The following is a 13,699-nucleotide window of genomic DNA, read 5'->3' as shown; positions in this document are numbered from 1 at the left end:
TCCACTTACCAGCTTCAATCACAAAAAATACTTATTACCTCTTACCAGCCAGACCTGTGTAACTTTGTTCTACGTTTCATCATGCCTTCAACAAAGTTTCTTCGATTAGCTTTCTTCCTTGTTCTTGTCTCAAGTTTGTCTACGACAGTGGAATCATATCCACGGGTCAACAATATTGCAAAAGTAGTTTTTGATGCGGGATACCTTACTATGTCCATTACTTTGATCCTAGGAAGAAACACAACAGCACAGATTGCCTCCGCTTTGAGTGGAAACTATACCCCAGCGGGATTTACTATCTTCGTTGCACCTGACAAGTCGTTTATGTCTACCAAGTATTTTGGGTACCTAGATCCTCCCTTTTCCCTTCTTCGATACCACGTTACTCCTATGTATTTAGAGAGGGTTCAGTTGGAATCTACACCACCCGCAAATGGAACCAGGATTAACACCCTTCTTGATGGTCATCCACTTGTACACAATGCAAGAGCTTCCATTAACGGCGTCAAAATCAAACAGTGGGATATATATGCCGATGACAATGTGATTGTGCATGGTGTGGAGGACTTCTTTGATCCCGGTTATCAGATCATCGACTATCCTTGGTTAGATGAAGATGTCAAGAAGGACGACAATAACAGCAACAACGTCAACCCAAGTGAATCAACTGAAGCATCATCCAAAGGGAAAGCATCACGTACTGATAACTTGCTTATGTATATTTGTGGAGCACTACTCATGTTATCGTTCTTTGTTTTTATTTTTGGTGTTGGTTACTCATATGGCGCTAGCAGTGGACCTACAGATACAGGTGACAACAAAATACAGAGAGTGGGGATATGACTTGCTAGAATAATGCTTGGGGTGATTTGTTTTTTCTTGATATCAATTGTGAATTGTCTTTGTTATTATGATGTAACGAACAATTTCTGTATATTGCTTTGAACTCGAATACAATTGATTACTACTAAATTAGTGATTCTACTTTTTAGTTGACTCTGCTTCGCCCATTTCTAGTTATGAACGGGTGAACAAACTCTTGCAACTTTTGCCAGAATGCTCCACTAGGAGAACTCATACATTGCAAGAATATGCAACTTCAAAATTAATTAGAGCAGACTCCAGAATGCTAGACCGACCCACTTATTTGACCTACTATTTGGACCTACTGATGTGTCAAAAGTCATAATTATTGATTTACATAGAGATATGTGTCCGTGTGTATTGCAATGCAAACCAACGTTATCCAAATAGTGAGTGAGGTCTAAAAAGTAGGTCAGTGTAGCAAAATCCTGGAAGCTAGAAGACACAATAGCAAGTGTTTTAGTAACAAATCGGTGTCATCTGCTTGACCATCCTCAACTGCAGCCCTCTCTTCAATCAGATCCCTTTTTCTCCTAACAGTCCAACATCATGACTGCCATGTCTTTCCAATAGAGGAATTCAATTCCCATAAACTCGAGCAGGTTGTTGGCCGGCCCTATGAAGATAGGAAGAGTGCGTGCGTACCTGCAGAGTCCAGCACACAAGACAACATACCAATTGGGCATTGATCCCATGACTTACCTACCGACCACCTGCCACCATTCTTTCTTACATTACCGCTAAAGCTGCCAGCATGGTGACATTTTAGAATGGAAGCTTTGTCGTGTGTCCTGTTAAGATGATAAATAGAAGATGAGTTCTTTATCAGATCAATCCTAACGGTCTCTATGCGAGGTTCGATTGAGTTTGACGCTGTCCATTTTTGAACAAGGAATTGGCTCTCGGAAAAATCAAACTGAGCACTTAAAATCCTACAAATTTTTTGGATACAAACATAGTCACTGAATTAGTCCAAAAAGTGAAAAACAAACTTATGCTATAATGAAGCATTGAAGCCTAAGACAAATAATTAGTCACATCGCTTGAATTTCTTCAATGAAGAAAGGACTAGCATATATACAACATTGGTTTCATTAGAATAATGACATTATTTAAAACATACAATCTGCGACTCTATAAATGATTGATTGTTTTACCATTCCTGATCATAACTCATTGCATGTGAGATATTATTATTATAGGGCTTCTAGAGTATGCATGCTGCACTATAGATGTGGTGCGCAGCCTTCTCAGCCACATGTTGTGCGAGGGTAAAACCGGAACAATTAGTGAACAAGTTGTCCAAAACAGGTTAACAAAGAAAGAAAGAAAAAACGCAAAAATTTCCACTTTATCGCTACTTTCGTTTAGTGTTCTTACATTCTCAAATCCTTAATTCCAATCATCGAGGGTTGTTGTCACATCAACCCACCGTCTGCTCACAAAAGGTACTCTCTCTCTCTCTATCTCTTTTTAACCCAAATTCTTCATGAATCAGTTGGTTTTTTTTTGTTTTGTGGGCAATTAGTTAAACTTACTGTTTTAGTCGATTTCTTTTAGAAACTATGAGTTTGATTGGGGATTGTTTGGTTTAAGATTTCATTTTGGTTTAAGCATTAGTTGGTTGTTGGGATTGGGTGTTTGTTTATGTTATGTGTGCATAATCTAGAATCATAGGTCTAATGTCTATAGTCCGTCAGTTGGTTAGTTTCCTTCATTTTAGGCATTATCTGTGCAATTAAATCGCTACTCGTTTGAAGAGCGAGTAGCGAGTAGGTGTAATCGGTCGGGGATTAATTAGGATTAATCGGACGATTTTTCATAACACAATATTTTTTACAAATAATTATTAAATATATTTAACTTTGAAATACCAACATAATGAAGCCAATTAAGAACCCAATCAATCAATAAACAATTAAAATAGTCAATCAACTAAAAAAAATAGGATTAAAGTGTAGAACTTTACAGAATCGAGGGTTGGTCGAATCGGCGAAATGTCGAGTTCAATGTTTAACATTGAAATAGTTGAAATAGTGAACACAATTACTCGGCTCATCAGCTAATCGGGCCTAATCAGCCGAGTACTCAAGGAGTTTTTCTTCCAGTTTTATCATCAGTTCATCACCAAATAACTGTTGAGTATTAGTGAATATAACTCGAACATTACTTCTTCTAGTTCCTCAAATGAGTATGTCAAGTTGTGTATTTACTTTGAAGCAGTCATGATTTAGACCAATTCATAGTCTTATCTAGTTATCTCCTTGTTTTGGTCTTCAGTAGGACAGAACAACAATTTAAACAAGTAGTGATAGCTTAGCATTATCTACTAGAAAAACCAGAAGAATGAGTGAACAAGTTGACAAACAAGTTAACAAAAAAAAAACAAGAAAAAAAAAGGTTTTCCACTTTAGCGCTACTTTCATTCTCCCTCCGGTCAAACATAAAATCCAACCGTTCACTTCAATTTTGACGACATTCTCTAATCAATTTCACCCTACGCATAGTAGAAGCTCTATAAAAATATCATCATCTCTTTCTTTCTTTTCTTTACACTCTCGTCTCAAATCCCTAATTCCAATCATTGAGTTTTAAGAGGGGTTCAGCATGACAGGTATTAGATTTTTCTTATTTCTTATTGGTTTCAAGTTAGTTTGATTTAAATCGACCTAAAATTTTTCTAAAAAATTTTCTTTCTTTTTTTTTTTTTTTTTTTTTTTCTCTTTTTTTTTTCATTTGTTTTTAGTATTTCAATATAGTATATAATATTTATCTGGGTTTCTTCTGGAGATCCGTGTATTTGATGTTTATATGCAAATTGATGCCATAATCTTGGTATAAACACAAGTTATAGTATAAATGGATCTGGACACACATTGAGAATTGAAGAAAGCAGCATCAATCAAGGTACATGGGTTATTGGACTGCTTGTATGCATAGGTTAAGACACTAACTATGAGTGGATATAGAAATAAATGTTTAGGTTTATGGGATGTCACTTGGAAACCTGTGTGCATGCTACATTTGTACTCTCCTCTTGGCCAATGGTAGACACCTAGACGTAAGGGGATGGAGTCATGGGATGACATTTCTGACAGAGAAACAGTGTTCTCAGATAATTTGTAATTGAAATTATGAATGTAATGCGTGTTAGTAATTAAAATTGTCTCGGCAATGTTTGAATTAGCAAACTAACTTTGTACTAAAGGTTGAGTTGTTACGCCTTGATTTTTCAATTACTTTTATATTGTTAGCAAACTAATAATATATGTATGTTTAGTAATAATTTTTATTCGTTCTTTCTCGGCTCATACTTTTATCCATCTTGCTTGTCATATTAGTTGATTTTACTTATCCTTAAATAATTTTGTTTGTTTTGTCTCAGTTCATAATTTTATTCATGATTGTTGTCATATTAGTTGATTACGTGTACAGTGGTTGGTTTGGTCTTGTAAATACATATGAAGGTTGTTTGTCATTGTTAATCTGTTTCTATATCAGCTGGCATAAACATCCTGGATAAGGTTGGTCACGATCTCTTTGTACCATTTGTTTATTAAAGTCTGTTTTATTTTTTGTTCCTTAAATTTTTCCACTACTACTTTCCTCTACCCACAACACCAACGTACCACTTCTGGTTGTTTGCTCTTCCGTTCTCAGGTGTTAATTTCAATAATTGATTTTGATATTAGTGAGTTAAATTTATTTATTTAATTTTACTAGGGTTTGATTTTTTTGTAAGCTAGAAAAGGATGGCCGAGGAAAACATAATCCCCCCAATTTTTAAGATGTTATTGTCCTCTTGACGCGTCATGTTTACACGTATCAAGAAGCAATGACAATCTAGGTCGGCAGTATTATAACTGCCCCAATTGGGTGAGCCATTTTTGTTTATTGTTACTAATTTAAGTTATTGAAGAATTTTATATTGGATTCTAACTGGTGATTTTAACATGTATTTTGGGTTATTTTAGAAGCCTGGGATGCTTAAATCTTCAAATAAATCCCAAAAATCAAGTTGTGATTTTTTCCTATGGGCCGATAAAGCCGTGTTATGTCTTTGTGGAGGTGGTCTTTGTAAGGTATTTGGTGTGACTGGGAATGGAAAAAACAAAAAATGGCGATATTGTATTTGCCCGAGATTAGTTGTGTATGACAGAATTGTAAGGAATAAATTGTGTATCATTTTATTTTTATTTCTTATTAAACATTTTTATCTAATTGGGTTGTAAACTTCCAACATTTAACTACAGGATCAATCAAAAAGTTGTGGGTTTGTCTATTGGGTTGATAGTAGAACACCAATCTCAGAACAATGTTCTAGTTCTACTTCTAAAAGACGTGAACAAGGGTCCAGTTCTACATCTAAAAGGCATCTACGTATTTGAGAAGTGATCGATTGTACGGTACAGAACACCTTGGCTGCTGAACTTTGTGTTGCCCAGGAAAGTGCTAGTGCATGCCGTGATCTGTTACTGCAACTTCGTAATTTAGAATTGGACAAGTAATTAACTATTTGTTGCTTAATGTAATTAACTATATGAATTTGGTGAAATTTTTGTCATTGGATGACAATGATTTGTTGGAATTATGTGTCTTCGGATGACTGAATTGTTGGAATTATTTGTCTTTGGAATGCCATGACTTACTGGATTTATGTCTTTGAATTACCATGTCTCTGGATTTGTATGACAGGAAGCCTAGTTTAGAGGCGGCTACCCAAGTAGATACATTTTTCTCACATGTTGTAGACAACGAATGACAGGTATGTATGATACATTGTCTGTGTCATCCTTACTTTGGCAGACCAAAGTGCTTGACCACATCAAGTTTGACATGTTAAGCTAGTATCAAGTTTGATGGGGTTAAATATCAAACTAGTTACTAGCTTAATATCAAGTTTTGAGTATTTAGTTCATGTTTGACATTGTCAAATACTTGTTAAATATCTAATATATCTCGATTTTTGGGGTACATGATATATTGCTTGAATTTGATATTTTGGTCATTGCCCCAAACTCCAAACAAAGGCAACACAAACTAAATTTAATATTCAGTATAGTACAACATCTTATTTTATTCGAAAAAATAAATAGACCAATTTGACATCTATTTAGAGTTTAATTAGATTTAGAAGTCTAGTTTAATTCCTTATTAATCAAGTATGGCTTGGATATATATATATATATATATATATATATATATATATATATATATATATATATAGATATCCAAGCCATACTTGAGCCATACTTTATATATATATATAAAGATGTCATTGTAGTTTATTTCATTCAACACAAGAGCTTCTAGCTCAATTGGTTATGTACCTCTTTTCTCATGGGAGATATATGTTGCAAGTTCGAATCCCTCCAAATGTTGGTTGGGATTTCTTTCTTGTGTAATTATGTGATGGGCCTTTGGGCTAGAGACTGGGTGCTGCTATGATGGGTGGACTGAGAAGCGAAAGCAAGTCTTCATGGACAAAGTGGAGGCGGTTGGGTCTACTCAAAATGGCGTATTGGCGAGAGCCTTCGGGCAAGGTGACAACCTTCTTTTTGTGTTATGAGATGATATATGGTCGTTGAACAAAACAGAAGTGTATCAAAATCTAATTATCCTTCAATAAGTAAAAGATGAGTAGGGTATCGTTCCACTTTTAAGTGTATGTTTATATGAAGGACAGGACTGGAAAGGGGGTTTGAGGGATTAAAAACTATTATTATATATATTATAGATTCTAATGCTAAACTAAACTAAATTAACTAAACTATTGAGAATTTATAAGAGAGGGAATTCAAGAGATTAGAATCTACTAATACTTTTGATCTATGACCTTCTGCTTCATGGTTGTTCTTACAAGTAGACTACAATTAGACAATCGAGCGAGTGCCGATGCCCTGTTGGATGAAACATTGTTAACGAATAACTCTACTTAAGGTTGTTCCTATGTTCATGTTACTAGTATCTTCTTTCCTTTTATGTGAGCTTGGGAAATTATTCAATGAATCACCATCTAAGGCAAACACAAGGAATACTTTCCTTACTCTAAAACAATACACAACTAGAAGAAAAGTAGAGAATAATAGTATAATATTCAATTACAATAAATAAAACCCTATTCTAGCATTATATTCAATTGCAATAAATAAAAGTATGTTAGTAGCAAATATTCAATTGCAATAAATAAAACCCTAAACTAGCATGATATTCGATTGCAATAAATAAAAACCTTAATCTATACTTCCATCTCCTGGTCTGGGCAATGAAACTAATAACTAAAAACACAAAGAACGAACCTGATTGAAGAACACCATGAACTAGAAAAATCAACAAACCCTAAGCACTGGCTTCATCTTCTCTCTTGAAGAAGAAGATTAGCCTTCCATAAAGAATGAAGAACACAAAGAACGAGAAGAAGAAGAGTCGAAGAACATAAGACTAGAAAGACTAATTTATTAAGACTCAGCCTAAAGCACTGGCTTCATCTTCTCCCTTGAAGGAGAAGATTAGCCTTCCATAAAGAAGGAAGAACACAAAGAACGAGAAGAAGAAGAGTCGAAGAACATAAGACTAGAAAGACTAATTTATTAAGACTCAGCTAGTTAAAACCGATCTTTTATTATTAATCTCTCTCTTCCTCAAGTTCTGGAGACAAGAGTATAAGTGAATTGGCAAATTATATGAGGCACTTAGGTCCTCTATTTATAGAGGTTATAATGAGCTCTAGAAGTATTCCAAACCGTCATTTGTTTCCTAATACAAATAGACTTCTTTCAAAGTCCAACTTCGTCTCCAAAACTGAGAAGAAATTGGCTACAGTGTCGATCCATGCGTCTGGGCGCACTATTCATGCATCTCAGACGCGATCAATGCGTCTAGAAGCTCGATCCATGCATCCCAGATGCGTAAGCCTATTTTGTCTTTTCTGCTCTATCCTTCTATCCTCTTTTGCGGGCTTTGGTCCAAGCAACGAATTCTTTGGCCTTGGGCTTCCAAATAGGCTTTTAAATAGGTCCAAGTCGCATCTTTAATAGCTCCAATTCCTTGGCCTTCTCCATGATTGTCCACGGGCTTCCCATGTGATCCTTAATGCTCCGAATTGCTCCGTTTTACCCCTCTAATATTCTACAAAACTCTCTTTTTCACCTATAGAATCTTAAAACACAACTTATAAACACTATTAGTCCACTAAGATGGCTAAACAAGAGGCATAATCGAGGGTTAAATTGCACCTTTTGAGCACTTATCACAACTCCCAACTAGCCTTTTGCTAGTCTCTTAGCAAATAAGATAAAAAAAAATAGATAAGTGATCAAAATCACATCCTAATAACAAAAAATAAAATCCTAACTTACTTTCGCAGGCATCGCGATTGCATTTACCATATACAATAAGGCTTTAAACCTTTAAGTTCCCCAAAAAGGACGAGTTATAGTCTCGTGATGGTTTTCAGGTGATATACCCACAAAATCAATCAATAGCATGTTCAAGAATGATAGTATTTGTCAGAGAGAGAAATTCCTTACCTACTTAGTGCTTACTCCAACAGACGGTCTCCATTGCTAACTATATTGCTGCAAAGACTCATAGATGATGATGGGAGATAGTAAAAATTGACAAAATTCTCAATCAAGGCTTATGTGTGTACTCAGTCTTTTTTTTTGCACGCAAGTAAGGAAATTTATTAAAGAAGAAATTGTCAAAGACAATACAAGTTACATACTGTATCAACCAAAATGATAATATGTCCTAAAGGGACATTCTATCTTAGAGACAAAGTCTGGTCTACTAGAGTACCATATTGAAGTATCATTCAATAAAGTGGATCCCTTCCTTGCTGCTACATCCGCGCTAAAGTTGCATTCTCTCCAGACATGTGATAGCTTCCAGTGTTGTAAACGGGCAATTGCTCGCTTCCATCTCGCTCGAAACCTCCATGGGATTGCTTCGCCATTGAATGCTTTTACAGCAGCTTCTGAGTCGGCTTCAATCCATATGCAACCCCAATCCATCTCCACCGCTTTCTGCGGCTGCCATGACTATGGTCATTGCATTCGCATGATAGTCGCCTCTGCCGACCTAGACCCACAGCCAGAACCCCAACCACAGCTAACTCCTTATTCCGGCATACCATACCAGCCCCGCCCTTACTAGGAACTCCCTGGGCAGATCCATCGGTGTTGCATTTGATGACATTGCCCACTGGAGCGACCCAGTGCACTTCTTGGATCAACTGTGCTGGTGCGCTTTTCACATGTACGTCCAACCTATCAAGAATGCAAAATTCTTGCATGTCATTGCGTTTTCTGCCTTGTGACAGCCAGCCCAAAACCTTGATCCCCTTCAGCACTTCTCTCATAATGAAACTCAAGCGGATAGGTATGTCCTCGAAGTGCTCTCGGTTCCGAGTTTTCCATACCTGCACCATAATGTGGACAATGGCGCGTTCCACAAGTCTTGAACGATAGAGCTTCTCCCTTTTGCTATTCTCTGTAAATCTTTAAAGCTATGATCCCGAATATTCAGTTCGAACAAGTCTGTTGCCCATGCACAAATTTCTCGAGCCTTGCTGCAGTCCCATAACATGTGCTGAGCGTTTTCCTCCTCTTGATGGTAGAAGTGACATCGTGAAGCAAGATTTACCCCTACCTTTTTCACCCTGTCATCTGTTGGTACCGCCTTGTGCAAAAGCTTCCATGCAATACAAGCTGTTCTGGGGTGTAAATGCACTGCCCAAAGCTTCCTATGCCAGGAGATCTTGTTCTTCTTCCGTCTAATAGCTTCAAACGCAGACTGAACCGTGAAAGTTCCATCTATTTCTGGTTTCCAAATACGAATATCCTCTTCCCCACTAGGTTGTGGGATGGAAGACAAGTCTATGCCCAGACGAGTGAATACTTCAGCTACTGCCTCTGGGAACTTCCATTTATTGTCTTCTATAACATCTGCGACCTTTGCCTTGAAACCAGACCAGTTCACCTCGGGGAGCAGCCCCATGACCGATTGCCTCACCCCCCAATTATCTCTCCATAGATCCACCTTGTCACCTTTGCCGATGATCCATCCAAAGAAAGGTTTTTACTTCCCAGAGCACCCCGAAGGCCTGGCCAAACCGATGATGGCTTGTGATAAGTGAGGTAGCTTCCATCCTTTTTAGTGAATTTCCTGTTCATGAAGGTACTCCAATCATTTTGTTTATTTAAGAAGCACCATGCTAACTTGATGAGTAGCGCCTTGTTCAGCTCCTCCAACCTTCGTATTCCAAGCCACCCTTCATCTTTGGGTTTACAAACACTTTCCCACTTAAGAGTGATCATTCGTCTCTTCATAGGATCCCCTGACCATATAAAATTCCTTATGGCCACTTCTCCGTCCTTGATGCTTTTCTTGGGCCATTTATACACCGACATGTTGTGTATCGGTATACTTGAGAGGATAGCCTGTGCCATGATCACTCTCCCTTGAAAAGATAACAACCTGCCTGCCCATCCAGAAGCTTTCCTTTTGATTCTATCAACTAGAGGTTGGATACATCTACTTGTAACTCTGCCTTTAAAAAGTGGAACTCCAAGATAAAGCTCCGGGAGCTCTCCTTCTTTGATATCCAAGAGCTCCTCTACTTTCCTTTTCTTAACACCTGTCATATTCCCTAGAAAGATTTTGCTTTTCGTGGTGTTAAAGAATTGTCCCGCTGCTTGCTGATACTCTGAAAGTGCCACCTTCAGTCTTCTGATCCCTCGGATGTCACCATTTGTAAACAGAAAGAGATCATCTGCAAAAAGAAGATGAGTAGGCCCAGGAGTATCTCCGATGGTCACCATCTGCTTCATGAGGCCCACCTGAAAATAGTGGTTTATTCTCCTACTGAGAACATCTTCCGCCAAGTCGAAAAGGAACGGGGATAGGGGGTCCCCCTGCCTCAACCCTCTTCCAGCCACAAAGAACCCACATGGTCATCCGTTTATCATAACCGATAGCTTTGCACTGCTGAGAATTGTCTCAATCCAATCACACCACTTTTTGGAGAAGCCAAATCTCTTCATAACCTCGGCAAGGAACTCCCAGCTAAGAGTGTCGAACGCCTGCGCTATGTCCAGCTTCAGCCCAATGTTACCCCCCCCCCTTCGATGGTGCTCAAGCTCATTCATCATTTCTGACGCTAAACAGATGCCCATGGAGCTATTCCTGCCTTTGATAAAGCCGAGCTATTCACAACTGATCAACTTGGTTGCCATTAGATTAACCCGTATAGACAAGATTTTTGTAATAATCTTAAAAGTAAATTACTCAAACATAATGGTCTATAATGATTTACAGCTTTGGCATTAGTTACCTTTGGTAGGAGCACCAAAAATTTGAGTTCATACCACGGCTGCACTTGTTGTCTTTGAAGAAAGAGATAATGGCTTTGCCGACATCCAAATTCACTATATCCCAAAAAGTTGGTAAAATGCACCTTGAAATCCATCCGAACCTGGTGAGCTATTAGCGTCCATGTTAAACACAGCATGCTTGATCTCTGTGAAGGTAGGGATTTCTGAGAGATTTGCATTATCCTCGTCAGTCACAAGCTACGGTATAAGTTCCATCAGTCCAACATTAGGTATGACTGTTTGCGGCTTGTACTTGGCTTCAAACACTGAGACGATGTGCTGCTTGATGTCTTGTTGCTGCTTAAGGATGGTTCCATCGCCTTTCTGAATTTCCAGGATCAAGGCTTTATTCATTTGCAGCTTGTGAAGAGCATGAAAGTAAGTTGTGTTCCTGTCCCCTTCAAAGGCCTCACTAACTCTAGCTTTTTGCCGCCATTGTGCCGCTTCTGTGTCCAAAATGCCATTTAGTTCCTCTTCTAAATTTAGTTCCTCTTCTAAATTTCGTTCCCTTTCTTGTAGCTGGACATTAAAAGGGTCCTCCTCTTGCTCCTTCATTATCCTTTCCAGATCCTCTGTCACTCTCTTTTTCTTTTTGCTCAAATCCCCGAAAGTTTCCCAGCTCCATGTTTTTAGAGCTTCCTTCAACCTTTTGAGTTTTTTCATGACTTTTCTTATAGGCACATCCTCGAGGCGTTCTTCCCAACTCTGTTTGACGACCTCTTTGAGACTCTCATGCTTTATCCAGTGCTTCTTGAACCTGAAAGGAATATTATGAGGCTTAGGAATAGCGGTGAACCATCCTACAATAGGGGAGTGATCCGAAATCCTCCGTTGTAGGATCTTGCTTCGCCATCCTGTGGCTGCATCTATCCATTTCTGATTAACCAAAATGCGATCAATTTTCTGTACCATTCTTTTATCTTCGTGTCTTTTGTTTGACCATGAAAACTTGAAGCCGAGACTTGTAGTATCTATAAGCGCATTCCCATTTATAAACTCAACAAACTCATTTACTGCTATTTGACAAGGAAGCCTTCCCCCTTTTCTTTCTTCATTCGAAGTAACCATATTAAAGTCCCCTGCCACTGCCCAAGCTTCCGCATTCAAACCCAGCTGCGACAACTCGTCCCATAGTGCTCGTCTTTGCACATAAGCTGATCTGGCATGAACCAGCGATATAAGGAGGTCACCAGTTTTAATAGAAATATGCTGATGCGACATATCAACCAAATTTATTACAATTCCCTTCCTCCAAAAAACCCATATATTCCCTATCCTATTGGGAATATTATTATGTACAAAGTCCTCATTGAACCCCAACCTGCAAAAAAACTCAGGCGTCCTAGAAGGCGGAGACATGAGAGGTTCCGCCAGACATATAATGTCTGGTTTATGACTGGCTATGACATCCTTCAGGTAAGTGATTGATTTTTCCTGTTTCACTCCCCTGATGTTCCAATAGCTTATATTCATTGTTGAGGTATGGAGGCTAGTCTGGCCCTTGTAGATGGAGGTGAGAGATCCTGCTCCATCCACTTGGACTTTGTTGCCTTCTTCTTTTGTGTCCTCCATGTTCCTTCTTTCTCAGCTCTCTCAGCTTCTTCTGCCTCCTCCTCACCATGTTATGCAATGACGGATCGCTAATAATAGCGAGCTTCAGCCGTTAAAAGCTCTAAGAGTATTTGTGGGTGACTTGAGTGACGCGATGGGGTCGGTCACTGCTGCAACTACCAATTGTAGTGGGTTGGCATCGTCATATGAGCTTATCCCACATCCAGTGTGCTCACCTTCTTAAAGATTGCCCCCGACTTGGTCTTCTACTCTTTCGGAGACAATAGCTTGATCACCAATAGTAACTGCCACTATTGACGTCCTAGCATTCTCCACTGAGCTAAGAGTTCCAGAATTTCGATTAGGAACAGCGTCCACTGTTTCCCTTACCTCCATCTCAGCTGTGTTCTGAGTGATCTCTTCTAGTTCCGAAATAGAGTCCTGAAAGATTTCCCCCGGCTCTGTTGCATAAGCCTCTATCAAATTCCCAAGGGCATCCTTAGTGCCACTCACTCCTGCATACGGGGCTTGTGTAGTGGTATTCTTCTTCCTTCTATTTCTTTTATATTTTTTCCTCTGCCATGCCGGTTGATCGATCTCTGCTGCTTCCTTGCCTTTATTACTCTCAGGCAATTGATCATCTGGCTTGGATGCAGCGTTCCTGATTGTGTTTTCTCTACCCCTTATCCTTCTCATCACCGTGCATTCCGCTATGATATGTCCTACTACTTTGCAGTGAGGGTAGAATTTCGACAATTTCTCCACTTCCACCTCCTGGAAGAAAGATTTTCCTTCCCCCACCTCCACTAATATTTTTCCAGGGATAGGCTTGGCGAGATCGATTTCCACCAAAACTAACGCAAAGAAACCGAAGTCTCGGTTTAGCGTATGCTTGTCAACACCTACTG

The 13,699-nt window shown here is 38.7% G+C and overlaps 1 protein-coding gene across 1 annotated transcript; it reads right to left on the bottom strand.

Annotated features, from left to right (window-relative positions):
- Window positions 1-11,438: 11,438 nt before the first annotated feature.
- Window positions 11,439-12,812, bottom strand: LOC147473095 (uncharacterized). The gene has a single exon (XM_086587824.1). The coding sequence runs from the start codon at window positions 12,810-12,812 to the stop codon at window positions 11,439-11,441; it is 1,374 nt and encodes a 457-aa protein (XP_086443950.1).
- Between the last annotated feature and the right edge of the window lie 887 nt (window positions 12,813-13,699).

Source organism: Coptis chinensis, unplaced genomic scaffold, assembly GCF_015680905.1.
Source record: "Coptis chinensis isolate HL-2020 unplaced genomic scaffold, ASM1568090v1 utg4887_pilon_pilon, whole genome shotgun sequence".
Taxonomy (NCBI): domain Eukaryota; kingdom Viridiplantae; phylum Streptophyta; class Magnoliopsida; order Ranunculales; family Ranunculaceae; genus Coptis; species Coptis chinensis.
This window is presented reverse-complemented; position numbering and strand designations above follow the sequence as displayed.